The following is a 25,383-nucleotide window of genomic DNA, read 5'->3' on the forward strand; positions in this document are numbered from 1 at the left end:
TCCTCAACCTCCAGGCCTGATGACCTCTGCCTGCCTGTCAACATAGCAAATGGACGGGGAAAGTGGAAACAGTGACAGATTTTCTTGGGCTCCAAAATCACTTTGGATGGTGACTGCAGCCATGAAATTCAGACACTTGCTCCTGGGAAGGAAAGCTATGACAAACCTAGACAGCATATTAAAAAGCAGAGACATTGCTTTACTGACAAAGGTCTGTCTAGTCAAAGCTACAGTTTTTCTATTGGTCATGTATGGATGTAAGAGTTGGACCATAAAGAAGGCTGAGCACCGAAGAATTGATGCTTTCAAACTGTGGTGCTGGAGAAGACTCTTGAGAGTCCCTTGGACAGCAAGGAGATCAAACCAGTCCATCCTAAAGGAAATCAACTCTGAATATTCATTAGAAGGACTGATGTTGAAGATGAGGCTCCAATACTTTGGCCACCTGATGCAAAAAGCCAACTCATTGGAAAAGACCCTGATGCTGGGAAAGATTGAGGGCAGGAGGAGAAGGGGGCAAAAAGGGATGAGATGGTTGGATGGCATCACTGACTCAAAGGACATGAATTTGCGCAAACTCCAGGAGATAGTGAAGGACAGGGGAGCCTGGTGTGCTGCAGTCCACAGGGTCGCAAAGGTTCAGACATGACTGAGTAACTGAATAACAACAAGCCTCTCAATAGTCAGACACGCCACAGGCCCACCTTCCTGACCAAATGCCTCTGCAATCTCCAGACCAGGGCCCTTGGCTTGGAGCCACCTTGAGCTGCAAGAGATACCACATTCACGTGCATCCCCCTCTAAGTGTCTGGCTGAAAAAGCACTAGACTTGCAGTCAGAATTTGAGGCTCCTGTCCCACTAAGTAGCCATGAAAACTTGGTGAAGTCCCCAAATCCCTTCAGCCTCAGTTTTCTCATCTGAGAAAACCATGCAAACAGGGGGAAAGTCCCTGCCGGGCTCCCTACGGGCTTCTCTCACAAGCTCTGTGTAGACTATGAATTGAAGCATCATGCCATATGCATGTTCTTACCAAGTTCCTTGCAGATAATTTCAACTGCATCCATGCACAATCACATCAAGAAAAAGTCAGTTACTTACACTCCAATACAGACATGGACAGAACTTTTATCTCTTTGATGCATTAGCTGCTCCGAAAATAAAGGAGAAAGATATTTTTAGACATTATAGGTAAACCACCAGGCATGCTCCACATAGTTTTATGCTAAAAAAAAATCCACTTGATCCTCTAATGCCAGTAAGGATTACACTGAGCTTTGTTTTGCAAATCCTGCAGTGGCCTTTAGTCAAAAGCAATAAAAAATCCTATTTTAGATTCTCTGAAGAAAACAAAATATTATTAATTGTGTGGACTTCCCTTTGAGGTATCAAAATCTGACATTTCACCTCATCTGGTGTAGGAAGAGTCCGCCAGAGGGTCGCACGCACTATGGAAGGGCCACAGTGAGTGTACGCTGGCTTGTTGCTCAAGTTCAGACGGTCAGCATGCTGCCGTTTAGCTGTCAGACTGTTGCAGATGACCTAACAACTCCACCTCTAAGACTCTAGCCTACAGGAATTCTTACAAGGACATATAAATGTGAACGTGTAGGGATGTTCTCAGTAGCATTTTTTTAATAAAAAAAAAAGAAGAACATAAAATCCCCTTAAGAGAAGATGAATAAACTAAATGATGCTATCTTCATATGGTAGAATTTTATGCAACTATTAAAAGAATAAAATAGAGCTATGCGGGCAGAAATGGAAATCTATTTGTCATAAATCAGAATACTGCAATGTGCAAAAATACCTAGCATATAATCCAAATTTGTAAAGCAGAACTGTACATCTGTCTATATTTTTTAAAAGTATTTATTTCTTTGGCTGGACTGCGTCTTAGTTTTGACATGAGGGACCTTCATCGCATCATTTGGGCTCGGTAGTTGCGGCCCATGGGCTTAGCTGCCCGGCAGCACGTGGGATCTTAGATCCCTGACCACAGATGGAACCCAGGTCGCCTGCATTGGAAGGTGGATTCTTAACCACTGACCTCCAGGGAAGCCCCATAAATCTGTCTATATTTCTACATACTTTCGTGTCTAAGATACTCATCACAGTCTTCACTGTGGAGAGGATTTTACTTTATACATTTGTTTGATTTGCATTATTTGGCAATGAGAACCTGTTACTTTTATAATTTAAAAACACGTGTTTTTCTTAGGATGACTTGGCACACAGAGATCTGACAGAATCCAGGCCACAGAAACAGAGGGCACCCTTGAGCAGGAGGCTCCCGGGGCGGCTCTGGCTTCTCCTACGGGACCAAACATGAGGTCTCCTGAGCGCTGGGCTGGAAGGGATCCTGGTGGGGACCCTCTCCAACCCCCTTTCCATCACAGCCCTGACCCAACACGGCCCACAGAAGTCTCCATTTATTGAGCACTTACTTTCTGCTCGGTGGATCCTGACTTGTAAACATCATTGCCCTCTTGGATAGAGGAGGACCCTGTATTTCTGAGAGGTTAAGTGACCTGTCGGAGGCCACACAGGCAGGGACGGTGCCCAAGTCTGGCTGACCCTAGAGCTCTCACTGTGTGGGGAGGCAGCAACATGCCTACAGCTGTCCCATCCCTGAATGTGAAAGAATCCAAGCTGGGACCCAGAGAGAGGGGTGATGGAGACAAGATCATGAAGTTAAGACAGGGACGAACATGGGCCAGAGTTCAGAAGGATTTTAGGTGTTGGTTCCTGAGAAGAAGATGTCAGCATCCAAGCAGCGGGAAAGAGAAAGGCTCTGCACCAGGCACGCACAAGGCGAACCTCAGACTCCCCTGACTGACTCAGTGGAAATCCGGAAGCGGCCTCCGGACCCTCAGGGAAGCTGGCAGGGGAGGGGTCAGAGGAGACAGTCTGTGAGGAGCCTAAAAAAAAAAAAAAAAAAAAAACCCAGCCCCAGCCCACAAGAGCCAGCTGGAGGGCACTTGGAAGAGCCACTAGCAAGGTGCGAAAAGACCCAGGCCGCTGCTCTGGCCCAGATTCCCAGAGCTGAGAATGTGGTCTAGACAGGAAGTGATTAAGGCCTGAATGAAGAATTTCCCCAAAAGTCGGGTCAGGGAAAGGACAGAGCTGGCGCACAGTGGGAGGCAGGGCAGGGAGGCCAGCGTGCCTGGGGAGGGCAGGTGGGCCCCCTCTCCTACCTCCTCAGCAGCCCACGAGAGGTCACGGCAGCCCACAGAGCAATGACGGCCATCTCCACAGCCCAGTGACCGGCTTGCCTCCCACAGCAGGCCGTGGGGGCCGCCAGGTGGCTCCCCACACTGGCTCCAAGGACATTTCTGTTTTCCCAAAGGGTCAAGAGTTGAGGGCTTGTTTGGTTAGGAAATCCTTGCAACTTAAAGGATCACTAATCCCACATGGTCCTAACCAAACTTCTTCCCAGCAATCTTACCTAAGGGCATGTTGGCAGAAAAGATCTTGGTGCCTGAGTTAATGGTAAACTCAGTGAGTCAGCATGTAAAGTTAGGGTGTGTCCCTGAGCCCCACGGAGCTCCTGGAACTTCCAACACAGGGCCTGGCTCCATTGCTGATGCTCGATAACCAGTATTTGAATGTAGAAACAAGGCTGTGCCCAAACGCCAGTTTGGTCTCAGGGCACATTAATCAAGTCTGTGACTTCTGGGAGCAGGTGTGACGAGGGCAGTTCAGGGTGTGGGGTTGGATCAGCTCGTGGAGCATGCCCAGAGAAGAGAGGGGACAAAGAACCAAGGGGGAACATTCCAGGAGGTAAGATCTCTATACAGCGCCAGGGAGAACTTGAGACAAATTAGCGCTCTCTAGTAAAAAAACCACTGTCTGGAGGGACTGTCTCAGCAGACTCAAGAACAGGCTGGAAGACAATCAGCGGGAAAGTTCCAGCAAAGCAGTTAGAACGGACAACTCCTGTGGACCCAGCCTTCACTGTGATTCTCCAAACTTATCCAAACTCCTCTTGAATTGCTTTGTATTTTTGGCCCGAATAGCATGACAGGCTACCAAGATCCACATATTTGCTTCCTATCATATTTCAAGAAAAAGGAGTGTATTATTTTTACTTGTCTTCAAATCTCTTCTTTCAATCTTCAGAAGGGGTCTCTTAGTTCTAGGGCTCCAAAGACCCACTGGATGAAGAACTCTTAGATAGACTATTAACTATTATCAGACCCTGGCTTCAGCTTCTGTTTGTTAATTCGTTTTTAAACAAATACACCAGAGGCAGCATGGGATCCTGGAAAGCACTGCTGAGCCAGAGAGAGCCCAAGTGCTAATTGTGGCTACATCTTTTTGGAGCCTTGAGACTCTTGCATGCCTACTAAGTCGCTTCAGTTGTGTCCAACACTTAACGACCCCATGGATTGTAGCCTACCAGGCTCCTCTGTCCATGGGATTCTCCAGGCAAGAATACTGGAGGGGGTTGCTGTGCCCTCCTCCAGGGGATCTTCCCAACCCAGGGATCGAATCCACATCTCTTACGTCTCCTGCATTGGCAGGCTGGTTCTTTACCCCTAGTGCCACCCTGGGAAGCCCATTGGGTGCCAGTTAATCTCACTGGAGGCTTACTTTCATCTATTGACTGGGGTCAAATGTTCCTCTCTTCAGGAAGCTGCAAGAACTAATCAGGATCAGGATTTCCCTGGTGGTCCATCGTCTAAGGCTCCATGCTTGCAATGTAAGGGGCCCAAGGTTCGATCCCTGCTCAGGGAACTAGATCCCTGTTCAGGGAACAAGCCACAACTAAAGACCCTGAATGCCACAGTGAAGACCCAGCACAGTCAGATTAACAATTAAATATTTCAGGGGAAAAAAAAAAAGAGTTAACTGGGATCAAGTATGGAAAGTGAAAGTGAAAGTGAAGTCGCTCAGTCGTGTCCGACTCTTTCCAACCCCATGGACTGTATGTAGCCTACCAGGCTCCTCCGTCCATGGGATTTTCCAGGCAAGAATACTGGAGTGGGTTGCCATTTCCTTCTCCAGGGGATCTTCCCAACCCAGGGATTGAACCCCAGTCTCCCGCATTGTAGGCAGACACTTTACCGTCTGAGCCACCAGGGACCCAGCATGGAAAATGCGTACACAATAAGGCTATACAAGAAGTGTTTAATGTTTGTGGGCTTAATCGTGAGTGAGTGAGGGAACAAAAGAGCACATTTGGACACACAGGTGTACTCCAGGGTGGCTGCCGCTTCTAACTGTCTTCTTCTGAGTCTTGTGAATTTGCAGCCACACCTCCATTTCTGACCTTTGGCTACCTGACTGAGTTCCACTACACACTTACTCACCAAGAACTGCTCCAAAGGACTTCCTGTTCTTAGAATTGAAACCCCCCTCAACAGATGAAGTTTTACTCCCATGGAGGCAATTCAGAAGCTATGCCAAGGTTCTTAAGAAAGTTCCGGAAGAGGAGGTCCAGAAATGTGGTAAGCGACACCAGGGTGGTGGAAATAAGCCTGTGGTCTCCCCGGGGAAACCCCCCTGAAAGAGACAATGCTCACTTGGAAAATATGAGTTCTGGTCTGCTTGTCGAACAAACCAAACGACAGCAGCCTGCTTACACTGCAGCTACACAAAATGTCCCAGAGGCATTTGTGCTGAGGTCGAAACACCCTTCGAGATCAGCCAACCTCAGACCCTACCATGGCTGCCTCAGAGACACACACACCCCCACTATTCAGATGGGAAGACTGAGGAAGAAGGAAGAAGTCTTAAGTGAGCCAGCAGCAAAACAGAGCTGGCTGTAATCTTTCTGCCTTCAAGTTTCCTGATCTTTCCACCACCCAAAGCTGCCTCTCAACTCAGCCAAACCACACTCCCAGCTCTGAATCAGGGCCTGATTGGCAACAAGCCCCCATTCTCTTTTCAAGGCTCTCAGGAAACCAGTCAGATCCCAGGGTTCCAACCTCTGTTCCCAAGTAGACTTAAACTCACAAAGACTGAGCCGGAACCTGGCCAACTCTGGGGACTGTGGAGGTGAGTGAAGTCCCCCCAGTAAGAGATACACCGGGGCCAGCTCCCAGGAAGAGCGGCGTGGCCTCCACTCCCAGGCCTCTGTTGGCTGAGCTAGAGCCATAGAGAGATCATAGACTTATCCCTCAAAAGAGGATTTGTGATTTGGGTTAATACACACCCAGAGAACCCAGGTAATGGATGCTCTTCTCAAAATTCTCTTTGGCTAACAGCTTTAATCTTCTCACCCATAAAGTCATTCGACACAGCTGGGGTGAAATGCCACCTCTTCTGCTCCTTAGAGGAAGTTGGGGTAAACAGTGGAATGTCATTAGGGGTTGGGAAAAGCTTCTGACCGCCAAAGATCGACTATATAGCTTTGAGAGGTGGTGAGTGCCCCGTCACTGGACGTATCTAAGGGAAAGTTGAGTAGTCATTTGGTAGAGGAGAGCACGGAAGATTTTTCAGGTCTTTCCTACCCTGACTGTACAATTCTGCAACTATCAAGAAGAGGGGAAATTAGGGGCCTGGAAGATGGCTGGTGAAGCCCACTGGAAACCTCACCTGGGGAAGGAGAGTGTCTTACCTCGGCAGCCTTGTTTCGCCCCTCGTACAGCAGCAGCTCCTCCGACAACAGGAGGGTCCGGGCAGGGTTGCAGAGATCTAAAGGCTGTAAACAAAGGCAATCGTTCAAAGAGGCCTGGTGGAGAAGGTGGGTGGGGGCGAGGGGGAGGCAGCCTGCCAAAGCCAGCCGCAGAAGACTGCCAGCCCTGCCCCCACACCCCAAGAACCCACACGCCCCCTCATACACAGACAGAAACAGAAAGACAGAGGCGCTCATCCTGGGCGGAACTGCCACTGCGACCTTCCCCACCAGCCTTCACACACTTGCCACTTGCGCAGGAAGTCGGACCACACGGCCAGGCCTCCCCACCCCCCAGCTCCCTGACTGCACTGAGCTCCCGGGCCCTCCCAGCCCCACACTCCCTCCCCTGCCCTATTCATGCTGTCAGGCCCAGGCTCTCAGGACACCTCTGGCAGTATCCTGAGAGCCTCAGGCCAGGTTTGGTCACTTGAGTGCCTTTGAAGGCCAGGTCAATCCCTGCTCCACATTCATCAGAGCTGAGTTCACTGACTCCTCTGTTGTCAGTTCCCAGGGACCAAGTCTCACCCAAACCTCTCACCCTACTCCATGACCCTGCCCCATACCCAGTGCGGAGCCCCACCTCCCACTCTTAGTGGGAAAGAACCCTCCTGCCAATCCAGGAAACATAAGAGATCCAGCTTCGATCCTTGGATTGGGCAGATTCCCTGGAGGAGGGCATGGCAACCCACTCCACTATTCTTGCCTGGAAAATCCCATGGACAGAGAAGCCTGGTGGGCTACCGTCCACAGAGTCACATAGAGTCAGACATGACTAAAGTGACTTAGCACGCACAGAAAAGCACATATAAGCGGTAAAACTAAAGAAAAGCAAGGAGATGATTATCACCAAGTCAGACTAGTGGGGACATCTCTGGGCGAGGAGGGTATTATAATCAGGAAGAGAGACACACGGCCTCTGGGGTAGTGGCAATGGTCTAGGCCTTTTTCTTAGTGGATATCTACTTTACAATTACTCATTAAACTGTCCATTTAAGTGTTATGCCATTTTTGGCTTATATATTTCACAACTCAAAAGTTTTTATGACTTTTTAAAACCAATTTTAATTTTTTGGTAAAAATTTTATAATGAAAAATAGGCCCTGTGGATTCCAAGACCTTTGTGGTTACATCCCAAGAAAGAGGAGAGATGGAAAGAATGGCAAAGAGCAGACCCTGCCTACGGAGCTGTCTGGGGAGACGCACATCACCTGCCAGAGATATGCTGCATGCATCCTAAAAAGTATGAATTCAAAGATCCGCTGGCCAGTGACAGACCCAGAAGGATGCCAGGGAGAGCAGAGAAGGCAGGCATGGTCAGAAATGAAGCTCTTGGGGCCATGCCTCCTCTAGGTTGCTGATGAGAGGATAAACTGAGAGTCTTTCTGGAAAGCAATTTGTCAAAATATGTATAAGAACCTTTAAGATGTTTATGACCTATGACCCAGTCGTTTCACTTCTAGGAATCTCTCCCAAGGAAAATAATCTGAGAGGCAATTCACGCATGAGGATTTTCATCACAGTTATTTACGATAACAAACGAGCAGACATAAAACAAGTGTCTGAATAGAAGAGAGGACTGGTTAAATAAACATGAAACATCCATGTAATAGTGTCCAACCACTACAAAACACAGACTCAAAGAATATTTAATGATCTAGGAAATGTTCATGCTGCAATTCTTGTTTTAAAAAAGGCAACAGAATAGAAAATGTACGATACAGTCTGGGGTTTTTAATATGACATGCACAGGAAAGATATCTAAATGCTCACAGGGGTTATATATGTGGGTGATAGAATAAATAAAGGTCTGGAAATGGAGAGGAAGAGAAGGAAAATGCGAAAAAAATAGGAGAAGAGAAATCTAAATAGTCTCAGGCCACCAGCTAGTACTGGCCAGATGTGTTTGCTAAGACCAAGGAGACCAGACAAGATGCCAGACCTCGAGGCTCACTCGCTTGGTCGTCTCCAAACAACAAAGCGCTGGAGGAGCCAGGAACAGAAGCCTCGGCACACAGGCCCTGCGAGATACAACAGGCAACTGCAGCGTGCCTGCAGTGTGCCCAGAGAAAGGGGAGCAGGAAGGGGGACCCCTTGATGTCAAGCCTCCCTGCCCTCACTCTCCTGTTCCTCCTCCTGGAAGCCTCTGCTCCCTCCATATTACTCCCAGCATCCTGAGCCCCGAAGCTTTTTGGCTTTCCCCCAGTCCTAGAACAAGACACCATCTCTGAGTCCCAGAGCAAAGGGCCCTCTCTCTCTCACCTCCCGTGGAGGGAGCCCTGGGGGTCGGCCGTCAGCTCACCTGGACGAAGACGGGGAACACCAGGACCTTGGGGGCCAGGGTGACGTAGGTGCCGTAGCTTGAGTGCGGGGTGTGCGGCCTCATGACGGGGCAGTTCTGGTAGTTCCCGCGGCCCTTCATGGTCTGCACCGTCTTCATCAGCCGACACTTCTTCCCCAGGCCCGTGTAAGACTTCCCTTTACTGGGACTCCCTGATTCTGTGGAACAGAGATGGGGGGTGCACTGTGAGGCATTTCCATCCCCCCCTTCCCCCACAAAGGCATCGCCTCTGCAGAAACAGGGCACACGGTCTCAGTCCACCAGTTGCCATTTCCAACGGCATCTACCTTGAGCCCGGCCCTAAGCAAGGTGCTGAGAAGGTGGGGAGACCTCAGAAGGAAGTCTCTCTCACACTCTGGGAGGGATACTGACATGCAAACCTCCACCTCCAGGGCGAGGACAGGGCAGGGAACTGCCAGCTATGATAAAGGTGGCCCAGGACCTGAATCAGGCCTATTGGTTTGGCCTCATACTTTGACAAATCAGAAAGTCTCTCAGATTTGAAAAATCAGAAGATCTGACCTCACCAGGCCCATAGACCCACATCAAGCCATCAACCAGCTGGAGCACTCCAGGTATCAGAGCACGTGTGCCCTCCGCCCCCCCGCCCCGGCCTGCATTCCCACCCTGGGCACATCCAGCACCGCTGACTCCCAGGTCCCTCAAACAAAGAGAGTGGAGGTCCTATCTCCGCAGTGATAGCAGAGACAGTGGGCTTTCCTAGGACGTGTGGGGTCAGCCCTCAACTAGCCAAGGGAGCTGGAGCAGCCTGACTGACTGAGTCAGTCTGAGATAAGGGGTGGCACTGAAGCTCCAGTTACTAGGGAAGCCCACCAGCTCTGAGCCAGAGAAGAAAAGAAAGAAAAGAAGGGGCTTCCCTGGTGGCTCAGACAGTAAAGAATCTGCTTGCAATGCAGGAGACCTGGGTTTGATCCCTGGGTGGGGAAGATCCCCTGGAGATGGGAATGGCTACCCACTTCAGTATGCTTGCTGGGAGAATTTCATGGACAGAGGAGCCTGGCAGGCTACAGTCCATGGCGTCACAAAGAATCAGACATGACAGAGCCAGAGGGCTGCACCCAAATCCCACTTCTCTGCTCCCCGCTTGGTAACCACCAGCAACTCACTTCCCTGCTCAGACTCTTGGTTTCCTCACTGCAGTTATAGCACCAAGCTCATGGGCTGGCCATGAGTGCTAAAGGAGGGGTTCCAAGTAGAGCCCCTAGAACAACGCCTGGGACCTGGGTAACGGGCCATGAAAGTGAGCTGCTAACTCATTGTGGTTCTTGTTGTGATTCCTTCACTCGGCAAAGGAAGTTGATCAGGTGCTCCAGGGACACTGGGAAGCCTCGGCTTCATCACAGACAGGAAGTACTCCCTGGCTTGGCCATCAGAAATTATTCTCATCAGAAAAGAGAGAAGAGAGGAGAAACGAGAGAACGAGAATGAACCGACCCCAGGGAAGAGAGCCGAGGGCTGCAGGGAGTCCCTCTATAAGGGGACACTGCAGGACACATGCCCTGCACTGGACAAGGAGTGGCACACAGGTCTTTATCGTGTCTCATCCAATGGGCAGAGGTGCACAACATGGAGTATCTAAAAAGTCAGGAATTCTTGGACATAAGCAAGTAGGAGACAAACTCCAGGGTATTCAAGCTCCACACACACCTGAGCCCCTTCCAAGAGTCCCTGCTGCCAGGCGGGCAACTGACCAGCCCTTCCTGATCTGCTTGCCCAGCCCACTAGGTCTCCTTCACCACCCCCAATCCTGGCAACCAGGGAGTGAACAGGCGACCTGACCCCAGCTACATCTCGGGGAAGCTCCCCACCAACGCGCAGTCCAGGGCCTCAGAGGAAAAACCAGCTCAGAAGGTTTCACCCTTGCTTCCTCCACCCACCCCCTGCCCCTTCTCACAGAGAAAGGTGAGAAAACAAGTCATCCCTCCCCCCACACACACAAGTGACCACCTATTGCAGCAGTATCTTGGGGCAGCGCTCAAACTATAATAACCTAAACCACTTCCTGCCTCTTCAAGGAGTCACTTAGAGGAGAAAGAGCATGAGCCAGGATGGGGGTGGGGGCCAGATGCACGGCCAGACACTCTCACAGCTCCTCATCTGCTCTGACCCTGGACGGAGCCCCAGAGGGCGCTGTGCTGGCAGCCTCTGCTGAAAGAACCCATCCTGGCCCTCAAGCTCGGCACTGGGTTTGAGTTGGACCAGACACCTGAACTGGAGCACTGGCCTCCTTGGAGACTGGCTGTGCAACTCTGAACAGGCTCCATCGCCCTCTTAGCCAGAGTGTTTTCCACTGCGAAGTAGAAATAACACGGACTGCTACCTTGCTGACCCAGGGCAGGCGGGGGCTTCCACAAGAGACCTGATGGGCAAGGGTTTGGTGAATGGTACCAGAGTCTGAGGGCACGAAGATTATAAACCCAAGTCGATGAATAATCTACTCATCAAGGCTGGCATTAAGACGAGGATGTTGAGCCACAAACCGTACCATGAAGGGGGATCCCAGGGTCAGTCTGGAACTAGTCTAATCTGACACAACCAAGCCTAGACCAGACAAGCTGAAACTACACAGGACTGACAAGGCAAAACAGACCCAACTTAGATGGGCTGGGGAGAAGGCAATGGCAACCCACTCCAGTACTCTTGCCTGGAAAATACCATGGGCGGAGGAGCCTGGTAGGCTGCAGTCCATGGAGTTTCGAAGAGTCGGACACGACTGAGCAACTTCACTTTCACTTTTCACTTTCATGTATTGGAGAAGGAAATGGCAACCCACTCCAATTTTCTTGCCTGGAGAATCCCAGGGACGGTGGAGCCTGGTGGGCTGCCATCTCTGGGGTCGCACAAAGTTGGACACGACTGAAGCGACTTAGCAGCAGCAGCAGCAGATGGGTTGGGTTTGCTAATGCCAAAATCTGGGTCCTGTGGCCCCCGGTCTGACCTTTAAAGGCATCCACTTCTTTCCTTCCCGAGCCCCAGCTGCACAGGGCATCATAGAATCTTCGCCTTGGGCCTAGAAAGTCATGGGTAAGCCACTCGACACATACCCCTGCCTTCAGGAGGGAAGCAGTCCCATTTTATAGTCAAGGCAACTGAAGCCTGGAGTGACTGGAGGACTTGCCTAGGGTCATCTGAACAGTAACTGGTACAAAGTGGGATCACCCTCACCTAGGTGGTGTGTCTTCGTGTCCCCTGTCCACACACCCTGGATAATGTGTAGCAAGTGGGCTTGATTCTTCAAAACTGATTTTTGAAATATCTGTTTTAAAGAAACAGTCCAAGTTGTAACCCAGCTACGGAGCTCTGTGAAGGCAAGCTCCTTACCTTTCCCAAATGCTATCACTTGCACACTCTGGTCCAAACCCCGATCCACCCCTTCAACACCTGCTTCACTGACTAAGCACAGTAATTACTCAGCTTCTGAGGAGAGCCCTGGTAGTCATCCCACCCCAGCAGCAGAGAATCTGAGCCTGGGCCATCTTCACAGGGCAGGGGACAGTGCCAGGGCATCAGCAGGTTGGGAGAAAATGCCAATGACAAGCGGGCAGGCACCCCAGGCCCCAGAAGGGCACCAGACCCCATTCAACTCAGGTTGGCTCAAACTCCTCTCCTGAGAGGAGACCAGGAGGCCAAGTAGCCCAGCCAGAGGAGGGGACAGAAGCCGGCACAGTGCTGACAGCCTTGGCCTCTGGAGACCCCTCAGGGCATTTAAGGGAAGATCTGTGCCCTGAATTCCACCCCTTCCTCTGAACCCGAGGACCAGGAGCCAGTAACGCTCGATCCCTGGTAAGGAGGAAAAAAAGTCCTTGAATTCCCAAATAATTATTCTCATGAAGAATAAATGAAGTCAGGTCAAGTTCTTAATATAATGCATTCAAAAGTTACCATTGTTATTAACAGCATCATCATTTCCTCACTTGTCCCTCTTCCCACGGCCCGCATGACTGTGCCCGTCTTGGTTTGCTAAGTACTGTACTGTCAGAGGGGAACCAAAGCCTGGATAGGAGTTGGGAGGACACCAGGAGGCATCTCTCGAGAAGGATCCACACCTGCCCGCCTCCAGGGACACACCTGTCCACCTCCCTTCCCCCCTGAGCAGTCTGCAAACCCTCAGCGGCAACCGAAGTCAATCCCCTTCAGTTGGTCACTCAATTAAAATTCTGTTGAGTACCTGCTGTTTGTCAGACCCTGGGACCAGCACAGACACATGGAGAGGAGAAGGCCTAGGCCCTGCCCTTAATGGGGTCACTGTTTAGCAGTGATGTCTCCTCTTTAACCTAATGCACCAACTCAGCATTGAAACATTATCAGACTTCTCTCTGGAAGGAACACGGATTCACCTCCAACCAATCAAGCCCAAACACCCAAATGCCCCACCTGGAGAGAACGAAGATGCCTTCCATTCTCAACCCTGAGCCTGGTGGCAGCCCTTTCCCCCAAAAAGACACCTGCTCTCAGCAAGCATCTTCATGCTACTGACAGAGGGGACTGGAAGGGAGCAGGTCGGCAAGTGGCTTGGAAAAGGCCATTCTCAAGGCAGGAGGTCTCAAGGAAATCAGGGTCAGTACCATGGACCACCAGGTAAGGCTGGTCTCAGCCTTCCAGATCCCATCTGGCCTTCAGCCATTGCAGAAAGGACCTAAAAGAATACCCAGCCCACTCCAGCATCAACTCTGACACCTCAGGCCTCCTGGGAGAAGGTGCTGGTTTTGAGACCAGCTTCTCTCACTGGCCCTTAAAAACTAAAGCCAGGATTTTCTGGACAAGAGAGAAAAATCCATTCAAACAGCAGAGACGTTTGTGCACTTCAGAGACAACTATCTTCTGTGTAGCATCGCTCAGTAAACAGGCTGCTACTCAAAACCATTATCTCCCTTATCCCTTCTGACAACCCTCTAAAGTGGGAATTATCAGCCCTGTTTTATAGATAAAGAAACCGAGGTTCAGTGAGGGGTCATTAGTTGTTTAAACTCACACAACTCCAATTTGGGACCTCCCAGCTCTGAATTCCATGCCTCTTTCCTGTGTCAGCCTGACCACGGTGCCTAAGCACCATACACTTAGTAACATTGGTTGAGGGGCTTCCCTGGTGGCTCAGTAGTAATCTGCCTGCAATGCAGGAGATGCAGGAGACACAGGTTCAATCCCTGGGTTGGGAAGATCCCCTGGAGAAGGGCATGGCAACCCACTCCAGTATTCTTGCCTGCAGAATCCCACGGACAGAGGAGCCTGGTGAGCTGCAGTCCATGGGATCGCAAAGGGTCGGACTGAAGCGACTGAGCACACGCACATACCACGTTGGGCGAATCTCAGCTGAGTGCCTGAGTTCTGAACACCGTCTCCTAAGCTGTTCTGAAAAGATGCCCTCGCCTCCTTCTCAGTTCAGGATCCGAGGAGGAAAGACATTGGCTCAGTGAGGGAGGAGAGGGCCCAAGAGGAGACAGTCTGTGTCAGTCTGCGGGGGGGTCCTGACTCTGTTGGGAAGGCCTCCCAGCCAGAGCTGGAGGCAGCTGACCTCGCCATCTCTCTGGGGCTCGGAGGGCAGGGCAGCAGAGGACAGACTCACCTTCGGGGATGGCGTCCTCCTGGTACACAGGCCGCAGCAGCTGCAACGGAAAGACAGAGAAGCCCTCAGCCCAGCCACGGGGCAGACAACCAGGCAGGTTACTCAGCCCTGGCCTGGGGATAGCAGGGAAGCTCCTCAGGGCATGAGGGCAAGACCGCCATCCTGCTAAGGAGCCAAGAAGGGGCTTGTAGGGAACACAGGCTCTAGAATCCTCCAGAATGTTTGAGGATAGTGAGGCTTTAGCTGTCATCGAGTTTAATCCCTTGGCTGGATCCCCAATTTCCTTGATGGCAACTTGTTCCAAAGCGTGTGCTGTGGAACACTGGCCCTAGGGATGCTAACAACTCTGCTACAAAGGGTGAAGCCATCGGGGGAGTTTGGGAACCACTCGGGTGAACAAGGGTGAACCACCTTCTTCACTGCAGATGCCCTCAGAGCCTCAAACAGGTGAGCACGCACTGGGAATCTGCTCCAAGAGGAAGACAGTAGGAGGTATTTCTCAAGCTTCCTTGACCTCAGGACACATTTTACCCAGAGTATCTCGGGGGAACAGTGTCTTGGGATACACACACACCATCATCCCACCGCACCATCTTGAAGTTCCTTCGACAGGCGCTCACTGCCCACCACGTGGCCCATTCTGCTATGGAAAAGTGCCATCTGGCAGAAGGCGCTTCCTTCTTTAGAGGTGAAATCTTCCACCCTGTGACATCCCCTGGTCCTGGATCTGTGCCCTGAGACCACAAAGAGCCAGCTGCTCCCTCTGCCCAGGACAGCCCGACAGGACGGCCCTGTGGAGTTAACGCTTACCCCGCGTCCCTGCTCCCTACACTGAGCCCCTGGGAGGCTCTTCCCAACACAGCTGAGTCTTTGCCTCTTGTGGCTTCACTCAGGGATCCCAGCCCTTCGCCTTCCCGGAACCGGCCGTCCATACCTGGCTCCCGGGGTTCAGCGGGGCCAGGATGATGTAGTTGGGGTCGGTGGGGGCCGTGGCGCGGGATAGTGCGGGCAGGGTGTGCTGGCTCCCGCGCTTGGTCAGCTCAGTGTAGCGCTCCCAGCCGCCGAGCAGCAGCCCGTCAGAGCTGTCACACACCAGGTGACAGCTGTGGCGCTGCTCCGGCCGGGCCTGGGCCCCGTGGGTGCAGTTCTTCTCCCGCTTATTGGGGGGTGACAGGAGGTCGAGGGTCGACTTGCACGAGGCTCGTCGCAGGACCCCTCCATCTGGCCCTGGCTTGACCTGGGGGACCATGCGCCATACAAGCAGGATGATCTCGCTGGGGCAGCTCCTGGAAGTGGCGGGGAGCGGGGATCACAAAGAGACGTTGAGTCTGCTGCTGTTGCTGCTAAGTCGCTTCAGTTGTGTCCGACTCTGTGCGACCCCATAGACGGCAGCCCACCAGGCTCCTCTACCCACAGGATTCTCCAGGCAAAAATACTGGAATGGGTTGCCATTTCCTTCTCCAGAAGTTGAGTCTGGGGGAGACCTAAGTCAGGCAGGGTAGGGGCCTGTGGGGGCAGAAAGAAAGAGAGGGGAAGGGGGCAGGGGCAGCCCCCAGTGCTAGAACAGGAAAGGATGCAGAGGCCAGCTAAAGCAGAGACAGCAAAGGGGTCCCTGAGGTCAATTCAAGTTGACTGGCAGGGGCTGGGAAGGGCATTGGTAATAAAGAAAGAAGACCAGATTCAACTAGTGATATTCCTCCTGAACACAGAGTACAAGCAAGCAAGCCACCTGTGTAAACCCCTCACCCAGTCATTCTAGAAGCAAACCTAAAATGGGACTGTAACTCAGAGGGTCAAAATTGAGGGGTCCCATACATTTTAAGTCTTCCCTGGTGGCTCAGATGGTAAAGACTCTGCCTGCAATGCGGGAGACCTGAGTTCCATCCCTGGGTGGGGAAGATCCCCTGGAGAAGGAAATGGCAACCCATTCTAGTATTCTTGCATGGAGAATCCCATGGACTGGCGGGCTGCAGTCCATGGGGTCGCACAGAGTCAGACACGACCGACCCACCATGTACCAGGATACATTTTAAAGACTAACTGTTTAATTATACAACTGAAAAATCTCTGCAACATCTACCCAGCCTAGAAAACAGAAGGCTTAGCTCTGAGGTAGCAGAACTAATGAGCTCAAGGAGAAAGCGACCCCCTGGAGCCACACCATGAACCACAGGGTGTGTCTGAGAGCTTCTTCCCCCACTCTTTGCTCTGGGATTCAAATTCGCTTGGAGCCTGAACCTTCCAGTTTCAGGCCAAGTAACTGATTTCCTGAGGAGCAAAGCAAATGGCTCACAGCTGTGAAGGAGGGACAGGCCAGGCGTGTGCCCAGGGCTGGGGAGGAGAGGGGAGGTGCGAGGCAGCCCCAAGCCCCAGGCCGCCCGCCGCCCTGGTCACCGGATCTCGTGAGCCAGCTCCACGCATTTCCAGTGCTCCACAGGCCTCTCGTTCAGCCGCAGCACCGTGTCCAGCTGCTGCAGCCCTGCCCGCTCCGCCGGGCCCCCTGTAGGGACAAAGAAAACTCCTGGAGCCCACGACCCCTCAGAGGGCCTGGGGTCCTTTGCCTCCACAGTGACCTTGGACAAGGATTGCTCCCCTCTGTTTCTTCATCTGTGAATGAGGGCCTGACCTTGGAGGTGCTCAGGAAGGATCTTGAAGGAGGCGCCCCTTTGCCTTCATTTCCTCCCTGCCCGCAGACCCTGTACTGGCTGACCTCTCTGCTGCCAACCTCCCCACCAGGCCCCCTCCCTCCCCAGGAGCTCCCATCCTTCAAGAACCCTTCCTTGCTGCCAGGCTCAAAGCAAAGGGGGCCCCCAGATCGCCACATCCCAGCTTCTCCTCTTAGGACGCTCACTCTGTGATTAGGAGAAGTCTTTTCTTTGTGAAAAGTAGAGAGGGAATGACTATTTTAAAGGGCTCATCAGGCTGGACTAGGATAAAATACTGATTCCAAATCAAGTTCATAAATGATTCTCATTTTCCCATGCAGCCATTGCTGAAAATATAGGTTTAGTTCCTGTTTGAAATGACTGGGAAACAAAATATAAAAGCCTATCTTCACTTTGATTAAAAACAAAACAAAACAAAAAAAGAGTAGGTGTATTTTCATAGACCTCACTTTCATCTGTGGTCATTTAAAAATATTATTCTTTTCATTTTGAAAGGCCAGGACTCTTCAATCCAGGCTGGGGCTCCCCTTTCAGTTCCAACATCTTGTTTGCTAAGCCCAGGGCCGCCATCACCCAAGATGCTCACTCACCAGAATCCACGGCCTGGACTCGGACCGGAGAGTCACAGCAGATGGTGAAGCCAAAGCCGTCCTTCCCCCGCGGGATGGTGATCTAGGACACAGCCCTGCCCAGTTAATCCCAGAAGCCGGGAGGCTGTGCCTCTGCTCCAAGGTCGGGAAGCCCACGGGCCCCACCCCAGAGCCACCTTCCTCTCCAAGGTTTTTGGAGCCAAGAAGGAGGCTGGCCGGCCCCTCGCCACCCCTATCTCGGCCCAGGCGTCTTGAGCACTGGGTTGCGGGCCAAGTAGGAAGGCTGGGAGCTCAGGAGGTGAGCCAGGCCCGGGACCGACAGAGCCCCAGAAGGTGCATGTCACCATCTTCAGCCCTGGCAGACACGTGACCTAGCCCTTTACCTGAGGGCCTGCCGCACTGCCTGGCTCCACCACCTGGCTCCACCTCGCCTGAGCCCCACTGCTTGCTCGGTCCTTTCCTCCCTCCCCCAGCGGCTCATGGAGCATTGCCCCAGGGCTGGCCCTGTGCTGAAGACCGAGAGATGAAGCTGAGCTGCCAGTTACCCTCCCAGAACACAGGGGAGGGAAGACAGGGATGCACACACTCACTCTCAGGCCAAGGGGCGGGGGACACATCCTGGGAGGGTCTCAGGGCCATCTACCGTCAGGGCTTCCAGGTATCCAGTGAGAGGTCCCAGGTGAGGGGGCAAGTGAGGGCACAGTCCCGGCTGAACCTGAACTAGCCGGTGACCTCCCTGTGCATGCTGCGGCCTGTGTGCATGGCAGGTCCACAACCCCTCCTTTCAGGAGTTCCCTGAGAGGGCCCTGCCATCTGCATGCTCCTGTCAAAGCAACAGGCAATTCCTGGTCTTATGCAGACCTCTCCAAAGCAAAGTGGGACATGATGACCCTTAGAGCAAAAGGTGAGGAGGGTGCTAGGAAGACTCCTCTGTGCTTTGACTTTAGAAGACAGACTTGGTGCACGGCAGGAGCCAGCCAGCGCTCTGTTCGTGCGGATGGCACGGCAGTGTCCCACCAGCAGCGGTCCGCTGGTTTAGTTTAGTGTGACCTTGCTGCGGGCCCTCTCTGCACACCCCAGTTAGGCTTTGGGGGGCGTGCAGAAGGCCTAGCCCCTGCTTATTCCAAGAGCCATTCCTGGCTGCTCAGAGCAGGGCTATGAGAGCCACAGACTAAGGCAGCTGAAGTCAGAAAAGGGGTCTGGCTCCCTGGACATGGGGTGGGCCCTGGTGCAGCACAGGGAAAGGGCACCCCCACCCTCACCCCAGGCAGGCTGAGGAGGAAGCCAGCTCAGCAACCCTGGAGGAGCTCGAGGGTCACGGCCTTGTGAGAAGACTTCTATCTCCTTCCTTTAAGGGCTGCCTCTTCCAGGTTGGGCGCCTGGCATTCACCTGCCAGTTGACCTGAAGGCCAGGCATGGGAAAGGGGAGGGCCAGGGAGCCTGGGGTGGCCAAGGCACTTGGATGCTGTCAGGAGGCCCCTGAGGCTCTGCTTCCCACCAGCCCTGGGCCTGGATTCAAAGCGAGTTTGTAAAACAGGAAATCTGACAGACAAGGGGAGGGGGGGCAGGAAAATACCCCGTTCCCATAAGAATTCTGGGAAAACACACAGCTAAGGCAGGAAGAGAAAAAAATGGAAAGAAAGAAAGAAAAACAAACTCTAGAGTGAGTGTGGAAAGCCCAGGCTGAAGCCAAGGGACGATGACAGGAGACCAGTCCACTCCAGGTGATCGGCGGGGACTTTAGGGGCCTTAGGGCGACCCTCAACCCAGGCCCAAGCTGGGATGCCAACACTTTCCCCATCACCCCAGTGAGGGCCATGCCCCTCCTGCCGGGGGCACGGCTTTGAAAAACAGGCCCCAGTGCCTAGTGCTGAGAGTCTGGGTTCAGGCCTCCGGGGCTGAATCTGGAGAACAGGAGGGTGAGCCAACAAAGCAGCCTGCTCCCCACATCCAGGCAGGACTATGGACAGGAGACCTCTCTGCCTTTCTCGGCACCAGCCTGAGCAGAGCCAGTCCAGATAACAGTTCAGGCCAGCTGGGAAGAGGGGAAGAAGAGAGGGTGTGTGCTTGGTGCGAGGGGTGGGATTGCGAGAAGGAAGCAGGATCATGCTCTGTCCATCGTGACCACCAACCTCGCTGACAGTCTCCAGAGAACATGATCATCACTGCAGCCCTGATGCGGGGCTGGTTTTAGTGTGGCCATTTTACAGAGAAGAAAACCAAGGTCTAAAGCAAATGAAGCTCTCAGGGTCAGGAGGCAAGGGGAGCAGCCCTGCCCTAGCTCTAGGATCTCAGCGACTCCTAGCAGAGGCCATCCTTCCAGGGTGGGTTTTGCTGTTTCCTGTCCAGAGCAGGAATTGCTACTGCTCCCGGATCTCTCCCATGCCAGCACCTCCATTCTACCTTCATGCCTTGTTTCAGACCTTCTATCATGGAGGGTCATAGATTTCAACCCCAACCCCCAAATGCCACATTTATTGAACACTCTGCACCGGGCACTTCACACACATTCCATTTACTCTCACAGGCACCATCACATCATCATCCTATTCCATTGACGGGAAGACTGAGGCTCAGGGAGGTAGATACCGTGCACGAGAGCCAGAGCTCAAAAAGAGCAGAACTGGATGAGAGCCTGGGTCTGGCACAAAGCTAGTGCCCTCAGCCCTGCACCACATTCTGGCAGAGGATCCGTTTGGAACTTCAGTCTTGGAGCCCTGGGCACAGACTTGGGGGCACTCATGCCTGACCCTACTCCAACTGCCAGCTAGCCCCGGTCCTCAGACCTGTGGTCCCACATGCCCGAGGACTTCTCAACCTCCCAGCCAGTGCCCCCTCTGTCTCACCACCCTACCACCCAGTTGCCAGTGTCGCCAGGGCTGCTCCACAGGCTCTGGAGGGTGAGAGGGCCCTGAGAGCTGGGGACTGCAGGGAGAACACACATGTCCCGCATGAGGTGCAGGAGGCCCCCTCTCAGCATCTCCCCAGACCTAAGCCTGCCTGTTTGAAAGAGTTCATGACCTAGATTCCAGTCTGTTCATTAAAACACAGAGGGACATTGTATACTAAAGAGTCATCCCACAGTCCCATCAGCTTGGATATTCCCAAAATCTGGACATCCCTTGCCTTCACCCTGCCTACATCATGCCTTTTTTATAAGAAAAAAATGTCCCTCACATTTCAGAAGAGTCCTGTGGGCTGAGGGATCATCCTTCCCACGCTGCCCCACATCCTAACAGTGGAGCCTCAGAGGCAAACCCTCAGTGAAGCTGAGCTCTCAACCCACCTCAAAGCATCACAGCTCCCGGGGAGGAGAAACATGTGTGCATACAGACACATAGACACAGCCTATCTCACACACAAGCGCACACCAACACATGCTAAAACACAATCGAACATACATGACACAAGACAGGAGCTGCCATCCCATCAGAAGTAGGAAAAGTTAGCAAAAAAAAACCCCAAAAAACACAAATCCAGTTGCTCAGCCACCTAGCCACTTCCAATCTTGGGCTGGAGATGCTCTTTGCAACGCACACTCCTCCGAAGTAAAAATGACAGAAAATCAACTAGATGGTCTCGGCTCAGACACCACCCCACCAGTGGTTAGGATGGCACAGGGCTGGCCTCGGCTGCCCCTAGGGAGGCGCGGCAGGTACAGGCTACCTGGGGTCCAGTTCCTGCCTCTGTCCTCCCCCCACATCACAATGAACCTGTGAGGGGCAGGAGGAGGGAAGGAAGGCCCTGCGGGGACAGAAGCCCTTCTTGGTGCGCCCCCACCCCTGACCCCTAAAGACACCCCGTGGACTGGTCCTCCCGCCCAGGGGCCAAGCACCCACCTGGCGGTAGCGGCGCTCCGAGCACACCTTGCAGAGCCCATTGAAGCGGTTCATGACTGCGGGTCCTGCCTCGGCCGCCGCCCCATGAAAACCCGACTCTCCCCACGGCAGTGGGAGCCCGCACTGCGCCCCGTCAGCCTGGCATGACCGCCCTGGGAAGCCCGCCCCGCAGAAGAATGGCAGGAAATCACCTCTCACCTCCCCAAGCCCTGTCTGTGCTGTGTGCCTCTGCACGATAAGCCCGAAGGCTTCCTGAAACCTCCGAATGACAAGGAAGAGGGAGAGTTTTATATTAAAATTCCTGTCAACTAGTTAGTATTCCCCCGGCCCTGGCGGGGAGAGGGCGCCTTTGTTCTGGCTGCATTCTCCGCCATGGGCCACTTTGTGATTCCAGTGTTCTCACAAACACTCCTGGCTGGAGGAGAACCCAGGCAGAAAACACGGCCCACCCTGTAACAACGCCGCCTCCCCCTGCAAATCCCAGGGTCCTCAGTAGCAAACACGGGTAACGAACTCAGCCTGAGGACTTAAGGATGCTTGGGACGTGGTGGGGTGGGGTGGGGGCTGCACCCACAGACTTTCCAGGTCAAGACAGGGAATACGAAACATTTGGAGTCTGCCTGCCACCCAGAAGGCACTTAAAAGTCAGTTTTCTCATCCATGTACATGGGCTGCTTTAAGGAGCTGATGTGAAAGCATTAGTCGCTCAGTTGTCTCCAACTCTTCAGCCACCCCATAGATTGTAGCCCGCCAGGTTCCTCTGTCCATAGGTTTCCCAGGCAAGAATACTGCTCTGGGTTGCCATTTGATGACAGACCATAAAGTCAAGTCAGGAAGCGATTTCACCAGATAATCCAGCCTCCTCCCTTTACTGGTGAAGAAGTGGGGGCCTGGAGCCGTTGAGATGACAAGCAGGGCGGGATGGGGCTGGGATCAGAGCCCCAGTCTTAGTCTCAGACTTGTAGAGCACAGCCTGGGGAGCCGAGAGCCCCTTCCACCCACCTGAGGAAAACGACCCCGCCACTCACGTTCTTGATGCCAGAGAGGGTCCCTCGGTCCAGCCCAGCTTTGGTTGCTGTGACAGTGGGCAGGTCACCCCAGTCTCCCAGCCTCCATCACCCCGTGCACACCTTTCGGGGTTCTCCCTGTGCCCTCACCAAGCCTCTGACAATCACCCCCAGCTTGCTGAGTCCTACGGACATCTCCGAGTATACAAACCCAGAAAAATCAAACAACCTCGCAAGGATGCGTCTGTGTGCAAAGTCCGGCCTGAAGCAGGACTCTCCCAGGTCACCTAGAAACCTGCCGTGTTGACGCTCACACAATTCCCATGAATCCCCAGGGACATTCCCAGGTCACCATCCCCTCTGTGCTCAGCATGTACGGAGAGGGGCCTTTCAGCTCCCACACTGAAGCTGGAGGAAAGCTTTGAAACTCGGCACGAAGCCACAGAAAACAGGCCTGGCAAGTTACTCTAATACTGTACTATCCTATATGTTAGCGATTAGACACAAGTTGCAGTTGAAATTAAAATTAATTCAAATTAAGTAAAATTTAAAATTCAGGTCTTTGGTCATACTAGCCACATTTCAAGTGCTCAGTAGCCATAGGTGGCTAGTGGCTGCCGTACTGAACGTCACATGAGGACAGGGACCTCTGAACTGTAGACAGCTATAGGTCAGCACGTGGCACAAAGCCTGGCCCATGTAGATGTTCAATAAATATCTAATGAATGAGGCACTTCCCTGGTGGTCCAGTGGCTAAGACTCTGCGCCCCCAAAGTAGGGGGGGGCCAGGTTCAATCCCCCGTCAGGGAACTAGATTCCACACACCGCAACTGAAGATCCCACATACTGCAACTAAGACCCAGCACAGCCAAATAAATAAATATATTTTTAAAAAACCCTAATGAATGAATGAGTGAATGATTTGAGTAAATGAAACGGAAAATGTCTTATAGATAATAATACACCTAAATGTCACATGTTCTCACGGAAAACATCACTGTCCTGTTTTCCCAACTAGGCCACTTGCAGGAGGCAGCCATACCTGAAGCCGTAATTCAGATGCCACCTCTGCTACTTGCTGGCTTGTGGCCATGGAAGGTGACCTAACATCTCTGAACCTTACACATCCCATTCATCTGGGGGATTGGTAGTTAACAACCACCTCAGAGGTGGCACTGAGGGTCATGTTAGGGAATAACAGCGGGCCTGCTCAAGCGCTGGGAGCTTGTTTCTCCCTGTCTGAGTTGTTAGGGGAAACCAGAGATCACCTCCCATGGCCGGCAAAGAGATGGATTTGGATAAATATCCCAGAATCCCCGTGGGAAGGTTCCTCTCCAGATTCGAAGCCCTAAAGAAGTGAGAACCCATCTCATGGTCTCAGGCTCCGTGACAGCCACTCCATGACACCAGAGGAGGGGTAGGGGGGTGCCAAATCTGAAGGGGAGCTGGGTCACAGCACTTGGGGTAAGCAAGGGTCTGAGGGGACCTCAGGAAGGAGGATTCGACTTCAAGAGACTGGAAGTCAGTACGACCCAGACACTTCCATCTCCAGGGACCGGAGCCTGGCTATCTCCCTACTCCTGCATCAAGCGTGAGTAACCCGAGGAAAGCACAGAAATAACCTCTTAAAAATGCACAACTTCCTGGGTCTCCAAGCACCAAGTGACTCGGAGTCTCAGGCACCAAACGCTGCCTTGTTCAGGGGTCTCCTGGGCCAAGGGACTGACCAGAAGCAAGTTAGAGCCCAGAGCAGTGCTGAGGGCCCGTCAGTCCTGCCCAGGCTTGGGCCCACCTACCTTGAGTTTCTCCCCGTTCTCAGCATCCTCACCTCCCGGCGTCCTCAACAACGGTTCTGGAAGGTGACACAGCAGAGTCAGAAAGTCTCTACTGGCATCTAAGCACCCGTCCCACAGACCACCCAGAGGCCAAGGCCAGGGTTCCAGGCCCACGTGGTGGCCCAGGTCACTGCTGGCCTCCAGGGTGTGGCAGTGCCCCAGCTCGGGCCAGGCAGAGATCAGGAGCCAGGTCTGTGTGCAGGAAAGGCAGAGCACAAGGCAAAAATCCTCAGGCCCCACAGCAGGGCCCACCAGCCTGTCTGCAGAGGTGGGTCCCCCAAGGTCAGCCAGGCAGCCTGTAGGGGGTCCTGAGACCACTGACCCTGAGGAGGGGGCCACACAGGAAGGTCCAGAAGCCCAGCCCTCCGTGATCTAGAGGCCAAGGGAGCTGAGCCACTTGGGGTCAGGCCACAACCCTCTCCAAGGAAAGCCCAACCAGAAAAGTAAAGGCATGATGGACATGAGGCTATGCTCTAGCAGGTGCCCGTGAGACGTTCCTGGACCCAGGGTCTAGTGGTGGCCTGGGGTGAGGTGACTCATGCCACAAAACACAGTGATCGACGCTACCATGCAGGAAGGGAGGAGGCGAGCCCCGGGCCAGCAGAGTGTCTGGGCAGAGCTAAAGGTGGTGTGCACGCACCTCTCAGGGGCCGCAGTCTCCGCCTGGCCACCTTCAGGTGCTTGGTCCGGCCCAGGGCCTCCCCCAGCAGGTAGTACCAGCCATTGACCTCCTGTCGTGAGAGAAGGCATGACATTCTCAGAGAAGGCAGAGGGCACGGGGTAGGCAGCCACCGATCCGCTGAGTGCCTCCCTCAGGAGCAGAATCTCTACAGGGACAGACACGCAAGCCTCCCTTCCACAAAGGGAGCTGCCATGCCTGCACCTCCGGGAAGCCCTTCCT

The 25,383-nt window shown here is 53.1% G+C and overlaps 1 protein-coding gene across 6 annotated transcripts in view; it reads right to left on the reverse strand.

Annotated features, from left to right (window-relative positions):
- Positions 1 to 25,383, reverse strand: part of RGS3 (regulator of G protein signaling 3) — a 139,513-nt gene that overhangs the window by 76,149 nt on the left and 37,981 nt on the right. For 4 of the 6 annotated variants that reach the window (XM_005902468.2, XM_070375050.1, XM_070375052.1 and 1 more), the window contains exons 7-14: positions 25,123 to 25,213; positions 24,444 to 24,499; positions 17,802 to 17,883; positions 16,940 to 17,045; positions 15,480 to 15,831; positions 14,546 to 14,585; positions 8,923 to 9,119; positions 6,564 to 6,647 (exon numbers count right to left, since the gene is read on the reverse strand). In XM_005902468.2, coding sequence (XP_005902530.1) covers positions 6,564 to 6,647; positions 8,923 to 9,119; positions 14,546 to 14,585; positions 15,480 to 15,831; positions 16,940 to 17,045; positions 17,802 to 17,883; positions 24,444 to 24,499; positions 25,123 to 25,213 — 1,008 coding nt within the window. Of the gene's footprint in view, positions 1 to 6,563; positions 6,648 to 8,922; positions 9,120 to 14,545; positions 14,586 to 15,479; positions 15,832 to 16,939; positions 17,046 to 17,801; positions 17,884 to 21,640; positions 22,003 to 24,443; positions 24,500 to 25,122; positions 25,214 to 25,383 lie in introns of those variants that run through there. The other 2 variants (XM_005902469.2, XM_070375054.1) reach the window with 2 other exon arrangements.

Source organism: Bos mutus, chromosome 8 (assembly GCF_027580195.1).
Source record: "Bos mutus isolate GX-2022 chromosome 8, NWIPB_WYAK_1.1, whole genome shotgun sequence".
In the NCBI taxonomy this organism is placed as follows: Eukaryota; Metazoa; Chordata; class Mammalia; order Artiodactyla; family Bovidae; genus Bos; species Bos mutus.